The sequence below is a fragment of the Octopus bimaculoides genome, chromosome 26 (assembly GCF_046866305.1).
Source record: "Octopus bimaculoides isolate indiv1 chromosome 26, ASM4686630v1, whole genome shotgun sequence".
Classification (NCBI taxonomy): Eukaryota; Metazoa; Mollusca; class Cephalopoda; order Octopoda; family Octopodidae; genus Octopus; species Octopus bimaculoides.
This window is the reverse complement of record NC_142953.1, coordinates 22,280,034-22,294,937: the sequence shown is the minus strand read 5'-3', so window position 1 is coordinate 22,294,937 and position 14,904 is coordinate 22,280,034. Positions and strand designations below refer to the sequence as shown.

The 14,904-nt window shown below is 39.2% G+C and overlaps 2 protein-coding genes across 6 annotated transcripts in view; one reads left to right on the top strand and one right to left on the bottom strand.

The window, feature by feature from the left end:
• LOC106871365 (uncharacterized) overlaps nt 1-449 on the bottom strand; it is a 50,685-nt gene extending 50,236 nt beyond the window's left edge. For 2 of the 4 annotated variants that reach the window (XM_089342903.1, XM_089342904.1), the window contains exon 1: nt 249-380. Coding sequence is in view for 2 of the 4 variants with exons in the window: in XM_089342902.1 (XP_089199028.1) it covers nt 249-322 (74 nt within the window). In the remaining 2 variants the exon portion in view is untranslated. Of the gene's footprint in view, nt 1-248 lie in introns of all 4 variants that reach the window. The other 2 variants (XM_089342902.1, XM_014917774.3) reach the window with 2 other exon arrangements.
• Nucleotides 423-14,141, top strand: LOC106871366 (uncharacterized). Of its 2 annotated transcripts, none has more exons than XM_014917775.3 (2): nt 423-919; nt 12,337-14,141. In XM_014917775.3, the coding sequence occupies exon 2, from the start codon at nt 12,352-12,354 to the stop codon at nt 13,906-13,908; it is 1,557 nt and encodes a 518-aa protein (XP_014773261.1). In that variant the 5' UTR covers nt 423-919; nt 12,337-12,351; the 3' UTR covers nt 13,909-14,141. The 2 variants fall into 2 exon arrangements, with proteins under 2 accessions (XP_014773261.1, XP_014773262.1); XM_014917776.3 differs by lacking the exon at nt 423-919 and adding an exon at nt 1,739-1,875.
• Nucleotides 14,142-14,904: the final 763 nt, after the last annotated feature.

The window sequence follows — 14,904 nt, the reverse complement described above, 5'->3', positions numbered from 1 at the left end:
ACACACACATATATATATATATATATATATAGAAGACAAGCAAATTCACATATAAGTACGGTTTAACACTCAACCCACACATTATATAGATACACACACGAGTGTGTATATATATATATATATGTATGTATATACATATATACACACACGTGTGTGTGTGTATATATATATATATACAGGTAATATATACATATTATATGTTCCGAATCTACACACATATGTGTATTTATATATATCTTAAATCTTACTTGAAATCTTTGGTTTTGGAGAATAAATCGCGTACAAAGTCTTCCATACGTTGTCTTTCCTCATCCACCTCCATATTTTCTCCTCCACATGCTACAACAACAATAACAATCACAAGAACCACAACATTACAAACTTAACACGCCTTCGTTGCACAGGAGAGTTCCATAAGGGCCATAAAAGTTCCAAGGGAGATCACTCTAACGCGCTGGTTCTACTCCCACTCTCTCTGTTTCTTCACCTCCTCCTTCTCTCTGACACCGCTTTTCTTTATGAATTAACTTTGTATTATATTTAAATAAACTAATTTAATTCTAAGAGCTAAGCCTACATCATATACACACACATATATATATACTTATATATATAAGTATATATATATATGTATAGTGTCGGAACTTTTTTAATTATTATATATGCTTGTAAGATAGTTTTAACAAAGCCAGGCTAAACACATGAACTGAGCCAAAGAAAAAAACAAAAGAACCCTCTTTCACAAAACTGACCCCCGCCACCACCATCGATTGTCTCTGGCCTCCACCGTCAGTCCCTTAACTCTGGCCAGAGGGGCAGAGAAGGGAGAGAGGAAGAGAGATGACCAGCAACGAAGGAAGAGATAGAAACTTTAGGAATTATTTGTGATGTTTCTTATTTTCCCACACAGCGGAATAAGGTTTGTTTTCGAAGATGTTTATAAAATACAAATGAATTTGTTATTGTTTTTCTTTTCCAAATATTTACTGTATCGTGTAGACATCGCGCACATATGTGTGTATATATATATATATATATATATATATATATATTGATTTGATATGAGACTGTGTTGAAAGTCAAGCAATTACAGCGCGGAAGACACGTAAGATATTTAAAAAGCATCGTGCTAAAAAGGAACTTCATTTAAACGTTTATTATTAAGTGAAGTTAACAGTCTTGGAGTGTGGTTTTTAAATATCAAATCTGTGTCTTCCACGCTATAATTGTGCGTGTGTGTTGTGAATGGATTAGTTGTCCATGAGTCAGAAAAAAAAAAGAGCTTCCGAGGAATCGTCGCTGTTGCCAAGTGCAATAGTTGGCGCGGAACTATCGGTAACATTCTAACCCGGTATATGACTTAACCAAGAATATACTGCTCGAGGATATATATATATATATATATATATATATATATATATATAATGTGAAAAGGCTGAATTATATTTGATCCTTTAATTTGGAGGGTTCCAAAATTTGTGTGTGTATATGTTTTGCATGATTGTATGAAACTCGCAAAAATTTTCTGAGAATTTTTCCAAGAAGAATGTTATGAAGGAATTCTATGGGATGCTTGAACCAGAATTCCACCTGTATGTCTATGTAATATACTTAGCTTTGTGATTATTTCGGTTCACGCCTACAAAACTACAGAAGTATGAATTTCCCATTGCTCATTCTCTCTTCATATAAATTCATAATTTCCTGTGCAAAGAAATCAATTATATTCTTCTACATTACAAGACCTACGCCTTCTCTCTCTCTCTTCTCTCCATTCTGTCTAATGACACGTTTCTTTGTGTCAGATAACATTTCTTGGATTAGATTCGTCTTGCGCCTTAACCAGACGTTGGGGGAAAGAAAAACTTCCTTAAGGTACAATGAAATCGTACGCGTATACCATAACCACGTATGAAAATTGTCTGCTATTTAATATTTTAATCTGTTTACTTGAACTTATTTCGTTGTACATAGCAAGTTTTATGTAATATTGAGCAAGATAAAAGGACTCGATTGTTCCCGAAACTAAATTTGTAATGTTTGCAAAACATACATAAAAATGTATGTATGTGCATGCACATATATATATGTATGTATGTTTGTGCATACACACACACATATGTATGTATGTGCATACACACACATATACATATGTATGCATGCACGTATGTGTGTGTGTGTGTGTATATATATATATATATATATATATATATATATATATATATGCGCGTACCTACAAATGTGCTCACGACTTTGTTTCCTCATAACTTTCAGAAAAATGGATAAGTTTTCAATGAAATATTACAAATATATTCGACATTGGTATATATTCTGATTATATTGGAATTTTATGTGGGAAAATAATTGGCGGGTTCGCACATACCTACACTGACATATTTTATTCAGTGAAAATTGCGATGTGTGCCAATATGCATGCGTGGATTTTTACTTTCTTTTGTTATTAAATTCTAAAATAATCGTAATTTACACAGTCCGAAAGATATTTGTTGACAAATTCAGTAAAAGTTACCGTTTTTCTGAACGTTATGAGGAAGCAAATTCGCAGGGACATACTTATGTAGACCAGTCTATAAATAAATATATATATAGACAGACATTGGAATTTCCTATTTAAGAACTTGTATATTAATCGCGATTTGACCGGCTTTAAATTTTGTAACGAAACCTTGAAGGGTTAATATCCTATTGATTCATTTAATTTAACATTTCCGAAAATCTGATTTTGATAGAAAGGCAGGGTTATTAAAATGTCTATATAAACAATATCCTCTCGATTACAGAACGGAAAGGACCACTTAAGAAACAACATACTACATTTCATACATTTTACAAATAAATACCCATTTTATGTGACTGATTTACTAATATTAATTAAACCAAGTTAATTATCGTTTTCTTAGATATTTTATAAACATGAAAGTAACACACCGTAGAATTTTTTTGTAGACATTTGAATATCATACATATGTAGAGCAAATGATACTTTATTAGCAAACAAGGGAGCGTATAATTTCGATGACTAATTAAAATGACTTAATTACCATTTTATACGACAGTTTATAAACAATAAAATAGCATACTTTAGATTTAATAAAAAAAAAGATTCCGGGATTCCAGTTGTAATTTCCAGGGCCGGCCCCAGGGTTGCTGGCGACCTGGGTAAGCTGAACTACTGCATGTACAAGCTGACGGTTGTGGAAATTTCCGTGTCTTAGGCACCCCCTAGCACATGACGCCCCGGCCCTGGTTATTTCTTTGTGGTCCCTTCCGGGAACTTCTTAAATACAGAGGTCCCGACGCATCTACGTAACCCTAACCACTAACCCTAAAACTAATCCCAAACCTAACCCCCTACATTGCTACGTAGATGCATTGGGATCACTGTATAGTGCCCCCTATCGTTAGTGGCATACAAGGTATACAAGTGTGCCCTGATGGCTTTGTTTCCGCATAAGCCCCCCCATCCAGAAATCGATATTTTCAAATGATGTTCTTTACAAATACATTTCAGATGGTTTAGATTCGGATTATATCGAAATTTGAAATGAAATTTTTTGGGGGGGGGGGAATTTTGAAAAATTCGCTGTGTCGGCTTTGTTTCCTCATAACCTCAGAAAAATAGGTATTTTTTTAAATGACACTTTCTACAAATACCTTTCAGAGTGTGTAGATTACAATTATATTGGAATTTAATATGGAAAACAAAATTGGTACACACGCACACATATTTACAAAATGAAATTCGAAATTTCGTTTGTTCACCATTTGTCGTTTTCATATTAAATTCCGCTATAATCGTAATTTAAATACTCTGAAAAGTATTTGTAGCAAGTTTCATTTAAAAATACACGTTTTCCCAAAAGTTATGAGAAAACAAAGCTGACTCGTGAATTTTCTGAAACTCCTCACCCCAACCTTGTTGAACACAATTTCTTATATAATTGGAGAATCTTCACCATCTGAAACGTATTTGCAGAAAATTTCATTAGCAAGACCTTACTGTGTTGGCTTGACTATTTTTATTGGGGTGAGATTTCTCCCTGAAATGTCACCAAAGAAAATGTATTCACATGATATCCCCCACTCCCTGTAAACACTTATTTTTCGCAATCTCTGTAATGTAGTTGTTTTCCTTTATTAAAAGTTGTTTTGTTTTGTTTTTTTTATCAATCCTAATTGTTCTGATTGAGATAGGAGACTTGAAAAAGCTTGCTTAATGTTTTACTCTTTTATTGGTTTCCATTATATGACTGTGGCCATGCAGGAGCACCGCCTTTAGTCGAACAAATCGACCCCAGGACTTATTCTTTGTAAGCCTAGCACTTATTCTATTGGTCTCTTTTGCCAAACTGCTAAGTTACAGGGACATAAACACACCATTGGTTGTCAAGCTATGGTGGGAGGAACGACAACTGTAATACTGCAATAGTGGAAGAGATGTGATATTGCACTGGGCTAAAACACTACCTGGACCGTAAGTAAAGCATGTGTAAAATTTGAATGAAATTGGTTGTGTAGTTCTGAAGTTTTAGGGATTCACAGACTCACAGACACACATTCTCACCTTTATTGGACGGACCGAGACCTTTGGAAATGGGCTGTGCGTGAGAAGACCCGGCAAGCCAAGTAAGATCGTTGCCAGTGCCCCTGGACTGGTTCTTGTGCGGGTGGCACATGAGATGCACCATTTTGAGCGTGGCCGTTGCCAGTACCGCCTGACTGGCTCCTGTAGGATTTTCGAGCGAGATCGTTGCCAGTGCCCCTGGACTGGCTTGTGCGGGTGGCACATAAAAGACACCATTTCGAGCGTGGCCGTTTTCGTGCGGGTGACACGTAAAAGCACCCACTACACTCTCTGAGTGGTTGGCGTTAGGAAGGGCATCCAGCTGTAGAAACTCTGCCAAATCAGACTGGAGCCTGGTGTTGCCATCCGGTTTCACCAGTCCTCAGTCAAATCGTCCAACCCATGCTAGCATGGAAAGCGGACGTTAAACGATGATATATATATATATACAATACACATACACATATATATGCACAAATATATATATATGTGTGTGTGTAATGTCTGTGCATACTCGACAGAGTGTAAGTACCTTGAGAGAAAAGTTGGACCTAAGAAGCATCAGTTGTGGTGTGCAAGAGAGACGATTGCGCTGGTATGGTCATTTGGCAAGAATGCATGAGTATAGCTGTGTGAAAAAGTGCCACAGCCTTGCGGTTGAGGATACCTGTGGAAGAGGTAGGCTCAGAAAGACATGGGATGAGGTGGTGAAGCAAGGCCTCACCGCGGCAATGACTTGTGACTGAGACCTTTGGAAATATGCTGTGCATGAGAAAACCCGGCAAGCCAAGTGAGACCATAATCCATGGCCTTTACCAGGGGTGTGGTCAGCCCACTTATGTGTACCCTTCCTTTGGACACAAAACCTTGCTTGCGAAGACCTGTTGAGGCGAGTGAAATCGAAATCGAAAATTGAAACAAATTCGTTGACTGGCACCCATGCCAACCTTCCTTAATTGGACACTAAACTCAGCTTGCAAAGACCTGTTGGGGCAAGAGAGATCGAAACTGAACCAAATTCGATGGCTGGCACCCGTGCCAGCGGAGCGCTAACAGCACCATCCGAGCGGGATCACTGCCAGAGCAGCAATCTCGTTTCTGTGCTGGTGGCACCTAAAAAGCACCATTTGAGCGCAATAGTTTCCAGCTTCGCCATACTGGCACTTGTACCGGTGGCATGTGAACAAAACATTGGACAGAATCGTGTGCAGGTGGCACATAAAAAACAAATAACCCTATTGAGCGTGGCTGTTGCCAGTATCGGTGGACTGGCCCTCATGCCAGTGGCACGTAAAAAGCACCCACTACACTCTCGGAGTGGTTGGCGTAAGGAAGGGCATCCAGATCAGATTGGAGTCTGGTGTAACCATCTGGTTTGCTAGTCCCCAGTCAAATCGTTCAACCCATGCTAGCATGGAAAGCGGACGTTAAATGATGATGATCATGATATATATCATCATCATCATCATCGTTTAACGTCCGCTTTCCATGCTAGCATGGGTTGGACGATTTGACTGAGGACTGGTGAAACCGGATGGCAACACCAGGCTCCAGTCTGATTTGGCAGAGTTTCTACAGCTGGATGCCCTTCCTAACGCCAACCACTCAGAGAGTGTAGTGGGTGCTTTTACGTGTCACCCGCACGAAAACGGCCACGCTCGAAATGGTGTCTTTTATGTGCCACCCGCACAAGCCAGTCCAGGGGCGCTGGCAACGATCTCGCTCGAAAATCCTACAGGAGCCAGTCAGGCGGTACTGGCAACGGCCACGCTCAAAATGGTGCATCTCATGTGCCACCTGCACAAGAACCATTCCAGGGGCACTGGCAACGATCTTACTTGGCTTGCCGGGTCTTCTCACGCACAGCACATTTCCAAAGGTCTCGGTCAGTAGTCATCGCCTCGGTGAGGCCCAATGTACGAAGGTCTTGCCTCACCACCTCAGCCCAGGTCTTCCTGGGCCTACCTCTTCCACGGGTTCCCTCAACTGTTAGGGTGTGGCACTTTTTCACGCAGCTATCCTCCTCCATTCTCACCACATGTCCATACCAGCGCAATCGTCTCTCTTGCACGCCACAACTGATGCTTCTAATGTTCAGCTTTTCTCTCAAGATACTTACACTCTGACGGGTATTCACATTGACATTACACATCCAACGGAGCATACTGGCTTCAATATATATATATATATATATATATATATATATATATATATATACACGTATACATAAATACATGTGTCGAAACCATAATGATATCTGTGGGGCAGCTGATGATGGAATTATGTTGGATTGTTGGTATGGCTATGGAATAGTATCATAACACATCCTTTTGATATATATATATATATATATGTGTGTGTATGTATGTATGTATTTGTGTGTCTGTGTTTGTCCCCACCACCATTGATGACAACCGATGTTTGTGTGTTTACATCCCTGTAACTTAACGGTTTAGCAAAAGAGACCAATAGAATAAGTACTAGACTTACAAAGAATAAGTCCTGGGGCCGACTTGTTCAACTAAAGGTGGTGCTCCAGCATGGCTGCAGTCAAATTGCCGAAACAAGTAAAGGAATAAAAGAATGAAAGAATCTAGTTGACTTTTGCTCTACATCACATTCCTTGTGAAAATATCTAAAAAAGAACCAAAAGAAAAGATCCACTCTGTTGTATTATAAGATGTTTCCCCCCTACCCTGTCTTCTCTCTTGTTAATTATTTATTCATTTATTCATACATTGATGTATTAATTTATTAATTTATTCATACATTAATGTATTAATTTATTCATGTGTTTCCCAATAATCTGTTCATGTTTTCTAAACTAGTTTCTTTTTCTTTTGCACTTTTGTTGTTTGAGGGTACAACGCCCCCTGGTGAGAATAGTCTAGACCACTACAAGTAAACAATAGCAGTGTAAGCAAGTAGTTCGTGCTAGCTCCACAGTTCGTGTATTGATAGTTCAAAGTTCAGAGTTTCAGTTAGCGTGTTGGATTGTTGGTTCTTAAGATTGTTGTTACATTGCATGTGGTTACTGCCATTTGTTTCGATTACATTGTTGTAGCCATCATCATCGTCGTCGTCATTTAACGTCTGCTTTCCATGCTGGCATGGGTTGGACTGTTTGACTGAGGAGTGGCGAGCCAGAAGGCTGCATCAGGCTCCAATCTGACCTGACAGAGTTTCTACAGCTGGATGCCCTTCCTAGCGCCAACCACTCGGAGAGTGTAGTAGGTGCTTTTACGTGCCACCGGCACGAGGGCCAGTCAGGTGGTTCCAGCAACGACCACACTCAAAAGGTGTTTTTTATGTGCCACCTATTTGGGAGCCAGTCCAGCGGCACTGGCAATGACCATGTTTGAATGTTGTTTTTCTCATGCCACTGGCACATGTGCCAGTAAGGTGACGCTGGCAACGATCACGCTTGAATGGTGCTTTTTACATGCCACCGGCACAGAAGCCAATCAGCAGCCCTGGCAACAATGACACTCGGATGGTGATTTTAACGTTCCACTGGCACAAGTGCCAGTCAGGCGGTACTGTCATCAGCCATGTCAGTGATTTTGATTTCACTTGCCTCAACAGGTCTTCACAAGCAAAGTTTATTTGTTTATCCATTAGGATCTAACGTGGAAGTGCAATGGTCCAGTGGTTAGGGCAGCGGACTCGTGGTCGGAAGATCGCGGTTTTGATTCCCAGACCGGGCGTTGTGTGTGTTGATTGAGTGAAAACACCTAAAAACTTCACGAGGCTCCGGCAGGGGGTGATGGTGACCCCTGTTGTATTCTTTCACCCTAACTTTCTCTCACTCTTTCTTCCTGTTTCTTGAGTAACGCTGCGATGGACTGGCATCCCGTCCAGCTGGTAGGAATACCTACGCCATAGAAACCGAGAAACTGGACCCATGACACTGGCTAGGCTTTAAAAGGGTGCATAATAATTAGGATCTAACAACTTCTTAAGGCAATTACAAAATATCTCCATCACCACCACCTCCTTTAATCATTAGTAACCGACAATAAGACAACACTTTGTTTATCAACCTGTAAGAAAAAGCAGCCAAAATCTTCCTGGATTAAAAAAAAAAAAAAGACGAAGACAATGGATTAAACTGGTTTAAGATACCCTTTCTGAAAAAATGGTGAGAGCACCTTTAATTATAGATCTGCTCTGTTGGAATTAACTACCAATGAATCAGGTTACAACAATGATTTTCTAGAATATTTGATTCCAACCCTTTCCAGATTACTTGCATTTTAAATTAATCAAATTTAATTAAATGTTCCTGCAATAACTAAATGAAATAGGAATACCTGCTGGTGCCACGTAAAGAGCACAGATGCTGGTGCCTTGTAAAGAGCACTGATGCTGCTGCCACATAAAATGTGCTGGTGCTGCGTAGAAATTGCTGCTGCCACGTAAAAAGTGCTGGTGCCATGTAAAAAGTGCTGGTGTCGCATAAAAGGTGCTGGGACCATGTAAAAAAGTGCTGGTGCCACGTAAGAAGTACTGCGGCCACATAAAATGTGCTGGTGCCACATAAAAAAACACAGCTTATGGTGCCACGTAAAAAAACACTGACGCTGGTGCCATCTAAAAAGCAGTGGTGTTGGTGCCACGTAAAACCCACTGGTGCTGGCATCCTGTAAAAAGCACTGAGTACATGCTGTAAAGTGGTTGGTGTTAGGAAGGGCATCCAGCTGTAAAAACCATACCAAGTAGACACTGGAACCTGGTGCAGCTCCCAGCCTTGCCAGCTCTTGTTACACTGTCCAACCCATACCAGCATGGAAAATAGGCATTAAGTAATGATGATGATACCAGTATATTAATACTGGACTGTGCAATTTATCAGTAGACTAATTTGGTGGCCACAGGAATTTGAAGTTCCTGCTTGTAAATTAATGCAGATTATAAAAGATTCCAGACCACCACTGTTGGACCAGTAGCAGTAGTAGTAGTAATAGTAGTGGACAGCTAAGTGTGTATTTAGTCATCACCTAATGTAACATCCTCTTACTTGGTTAAAGAAGTCCTATGATTTTGCTGGTTGGCCATGTTCTTGTGAATGACAAGGATGATTCTTTTGTCAAAGAGTACTTAAATGAAGATGCAGAGTTTGTGCATAGCACCTTGGGCAAGCATCTTCTACAGCCAATGCTGTGTGAGTGAATTTGGTAAACGGAAACTGTGTGGAAGCCTATGTGCGTATATCAAAGCAGAAGACTGGAAAAATTTGCTATTATTTCTAATCCCCATTACAGATGTTTCATTACCTAACTGGAGTTACAAAGGAATACATGTAGTAAAATATCTCCTATTAGTTATTCTTCAGACAGAGAATTTAAATAATACATGTATGTATCGACAGCCAACGTTGGTTTGTTTACATCCTGTAACTTAGCACGTTGGGTCAGGAAACCTATAGAATAGGTGCCAGATTTTAAGAATTTCCTGGGATTGACCTGTTCAACTAAAACCTTTCAGGGTGATGCCCCAGTATGGCCACAGTCCAATGACTGAAACCAGTTAGAAGTTCAAAGATACGAACATCTTTTACTACAAAAAAAGAAATCTAAGTTCAGGTGACCTCAGCCATAAACTAAATTAATCCAATACTAAATACAGCACAGGTATAAAATATATTGGCTCAGGTGTCAAACAACTTGGTTCATGTTTGATGTATGTCTGCAAATATTTATTTTAATAACAAGGTGTAAGACAGGATTGTGAGAGCATCAGAGAAAAATGTCTCTCGTGACATTTGTTCCAGCTCTTTACATTCTGAGTTCAAACCCTGCTGAGGTTAACTTTGCCGTTCATGCATTCATGGGTTTGATAAAATAAAGTACCAGGGGTCAATTGTATTCACTAATCCACTTCCTTCAAAATTTTTGGTCTTATGACTGGACCAAGCTTCCCAACTGCGTGGTTCTGGGTTCAGTCCCACTGCATGGAACCTTAGGCGAGTGTCTTCTACTATAGCCTCGAACTAACCAAAGACTTGTGAGTGGATTTGGTTGACAGAAACTGAAAGAAGCCCGTCGTATATATATATATATATATATATATATATATATATATGTGTGTGTGTGTTTCTCCCCTACCATCGCTTGGCAACCGATGTTGGTGTGTTTACGTCCCTGTAACTTAGCAGTTCAGCAAAAGAGACCAATAGAATAAGTACTAGGCTTACAAAGAATAAGTCCTGGGCTGATATGTTTGACTAAAGATGGTGCTCCAGCATGGCCACAGTCAGCTGAAACAAGTAAAAAATTAAAGAATATGTATATATCATCATCATCATCATTTAATGTCCATGTTCCATGCTGGCATGGGTGGGATGGTACCACAAGAGCTGGTCAGGCACAAGCCGGCACCAAACTTCTGTGACTGTTAAATGATGATGGTGTTTATTAATATTTAGTGGAAGCACCAAAGTGACTCAAGGTCTGAGAGTTCCATGCAAAGTGCCAACACACAAAACTCTTGCGGGTTCTAGCGACATTTGCCACAAACGTTTTTGCCGCAGGAAAACTCACTTTGTATATTCTTTTATTTGTTAGTCATAAGATTACGGCCATGCTGGAGCACCGCCTTTAGTCAAACAAATGAACCCGACAGTTTATTCTTTGTAAGCCTAGTACTTATTCTGCCAGTCTCTTTTGCCGAACTGCTAAGTTACAAGGACTAAGTAAAGAAGATAATTGAAAAATCCTTCAAAAGGTAAATATAAGGGTATTTGCATAAAAGATTGCATAATAAATAGCATTTATCATATATTTCTTTATTGCCCACAAGGGGCTAAACATAGAGGGGCCAAACAAGGACAGACAAAGAAAGGGATTAAGTCGATTACATCAACCCCAGTGTGTAACTGGTACTTTATTTATCGACCCCGAAAGGATGAAAGGCAAAGTCGACCTCGGTGGAATTTGAACTCAGAACGTAACAGCAGACAAAATATCGCTAAGCATTTCGCCCGGTTCACTAACGTTTCTGCTAGCTCGCCGCCTTTCATATAATAAATAGCATTTATTATAATAAAACTTATTTGCTGTTCATCATAATTATTAGTTCTTAATGTGGACGCCATCTTGGACTTTGGCTACCATTTTCGATTTTCACATTGGCAATCATGTCTATCTTCAAGAACATGTTTTAAACTATAGGTCTGCTAGACTGCGTATTTGTATCACCTTTTGAAGGATTCTTACAATATTTGACATTCATCCTATTCACTAATATATATATATATATGTGTGTGTGTATATATATATATGTGTATGTTTGTATGTGTGTGTGTGTATTTATACATATGTGTGTATGTGTGTGTGTATATATATTTATACATATGTGTGCATGTATATTTATACATGTCTATGCATGTATATATATATGTGTATGTGTGTGTATATATATATCTATACATATGTGTATGCATGTATATATGTGTGTGTGTATATATATATATGTGTATGTTTGTATGTGTGTGTGTGTGTATTTATACATGTGTGTGTGTGTATATATATTTATACATATGTGTGCATGTATATTTATACATGTCTATGCATGTATATATATATGTGTATGTGTGTGTATATATATATTTATACATATGTGTATGCATGTATATATGTGTGTGTGTATATATATATATATGTGTGTGTGTGTGTGTACTTCCTGCATTGTCTGCATACTGATAACTTCTCTTTTGTTTCTTTTTTCTCTTTTTCCCATTTTACTTCCAGGAATTCTTTGGAGCCATGAATCTGAGTAACTTAAGACCACAATGCATCACAGAATACCTGCAAGTTGGGGACAACTTAGCTGTCCAGCTTCAGGTCCATCCTATCACTGCCCCTGCATCGAAAGAGCCTGGTCTACCAGAGTATTGGTTCTCTGATCGCCATCTTCAGGAAGTTCTACAATTAATTAAAAAGCCTCTCTTTGACTGGATGCAAGGAAGCAGGGAAGATGAAAAACAGAAGAAAAACCATGAACCCAAAATCTTAACTGGTAATACAATAAGACTGGTTTATACGTTTAAGAAAAACCCTACAAGACAGTATTTTCTAATAATGAACTTAGACTCTGGTGCTAAAAGCCACATTAATAACCGTTTCCAAAATCTTTGTTTAAAAAGTGAAAAAATTGTTGTCTTTGTCTGTCGTAAAGAAAAAGGTTTTTCACCTTTGCTGACAGCTGTGTCCAACTCTGCCAATAAGACTTCAGAAACTTCCCAAACGTTAACAATTAGTGACTATTTCAGCAGCTGTGACAATAGTGAGGAACAATCGGGGTCCGTTTCTACTCAGTCGGGTGATGATAAGGTAACCAAAAGAGAAAAACTGAAGAATATAGTGAGTCGAGAGAAACGGTTGCGTAGTCGGAAGAGAAACACTCAAGATTTAGTTGCTAAAAGTAAAGTGCCCGAAGTTCCTGAAGACCAAGATTCTTTAAAATCGCCCAAAAAATCGGGTGAAAATAAGAACAAAGTTTCGAATACAGATGAAAATTCAAAGTCATGGAGAAGCCCCAAATCCTGTAAAAATGCCAAATTGGTAAGTGAAAAGAGCTCGAATGATGATTTGGTCAACAAAAAAATTATAAATAAACGTAACTGCATCAAAGAATTAGACAGTGATGGTAGCACGTCGTCGTGTGAGAACTTACCGTATTATGGTTTCTCAAAATCCAGTAATTCCGAAGACCTTTATATCTCCAGTTCCTTTGAGCAAGACTTGGATTTCGAATCCTCATACGGTGGTTCGCCAGTGAAGAGTCCTTCGAAATTAAGCAGCATTGGTAATATCAGTGCCTCTACTGATACCACTCTGAACCAATCGGACATGAATAAGAACGAAACGAAGACTAAAGAAAATTGTGAGAAAATGAAACTTCAAGGACTTAAAGACTCATATTCTTTGAAATCTGTTTTATGTTCTGAAGAAAATTCTGACACAGATTCGGTAAATATCAATGTGTTGAACTTAACTCCAAACCAGATTCTATTGTTAGTAAAAGACAGTAAACAGTATTTACGTAATATCTTCCAAGGGAAAGGAATAAGTTGGCGACATAAAATGTACAAAAACGGTGGAACTGACCGTCTACAACTAAATTATTTATGTTTTTGGGGCTGTCTGTCAAGCAGCCAGTTGGACAGTATCATGGAAGGTTTGTTCAAAATGTTCTGTAAACGACACATGAAGTATGCTGATTACGTGTCGAAAGTGCTGCTGGCCGAAATGATAACCAAGATCTACATGGACACTTGTCATCTCACTCACGAAGAGGCTGAGAGATTGCTTCAGAAATAAGAATGAAGTAACAGCAACAACAACAACAACACAGGCCTGTAACAATGATTGTCTTTGAGTTACCGTTTCCACAAGTGGGGTGACAACAGTTGGCTAAAAAAGAAAAAAAGAAAAGAATTGTTAGATTATTTGCCCCACGCTAATTACAGGTATCTCAATGCAACTCAGTAATGCATACTTGAACAAGTCATTTAACTCTACTCTTTCCATAAAATTCTATTTTGATTCTGATAGTTTTCGTATTTTTTTGTGTTTTTTTCTCTCTCTCTCTCTTTTTTTTTTGATTTTTTTTTTTTAATTATGTATTTTGTTGGTAAAATCAGTAGAGCAACAACCAGTGTGCCTTGCAGTATCTAATCATGTTCCTTTGTTTTCAGAGTTCAAATCCTTGATGGAGAGACGCTTCAATAGCGTGTGTGTGTGTGTGTGTGTGTGTGTGTGTTAGAGAGAGGGAACCAAAGAAAGAGCTCAGTGAGGGTTTGGTAAAGAGAGAGAGAGAGAGAGAGAGAGAGAGATGACAGATGTGATTTACTAGAGAGAGAGGGAGGGATGTCTTTACTGAAGTAGAGAGTGAGAGAGGAACTGCAAGAGACTGTTAGCTTGTGTGTAAGAATGGTGCGGTGGAGGCGCAATGGCCCAGTGGTTAGGGTAGCGGACTCGCGGTCATAGGATCGCGGTTTCGATTCCCAGACCGGACGCTGTGAGTGTTTATTGAGCGAAAGCACCTAAAAGCTCCACGAGGCTCCGGCAGGGGTTGGGTGGTGAACCCTGCTGTACTCTTTCACCACAACTTTCTCTCACTCTTACTTCCTGTTTCTGTTGTGCCTATAATTCAAAAGGGCCAGTCTTGTCACGCTGAATATCCCCGAGAACTACGTTAAGGGTACACGTGTCTGTGGAGTGCTCAGCCACTTGCACGTTAATTTCACGAGCAGGCTGTTCCGTTGATTGGATCAACTGGAACCCTCGACGTCGTAAGCGACGGAGTGCCAACAA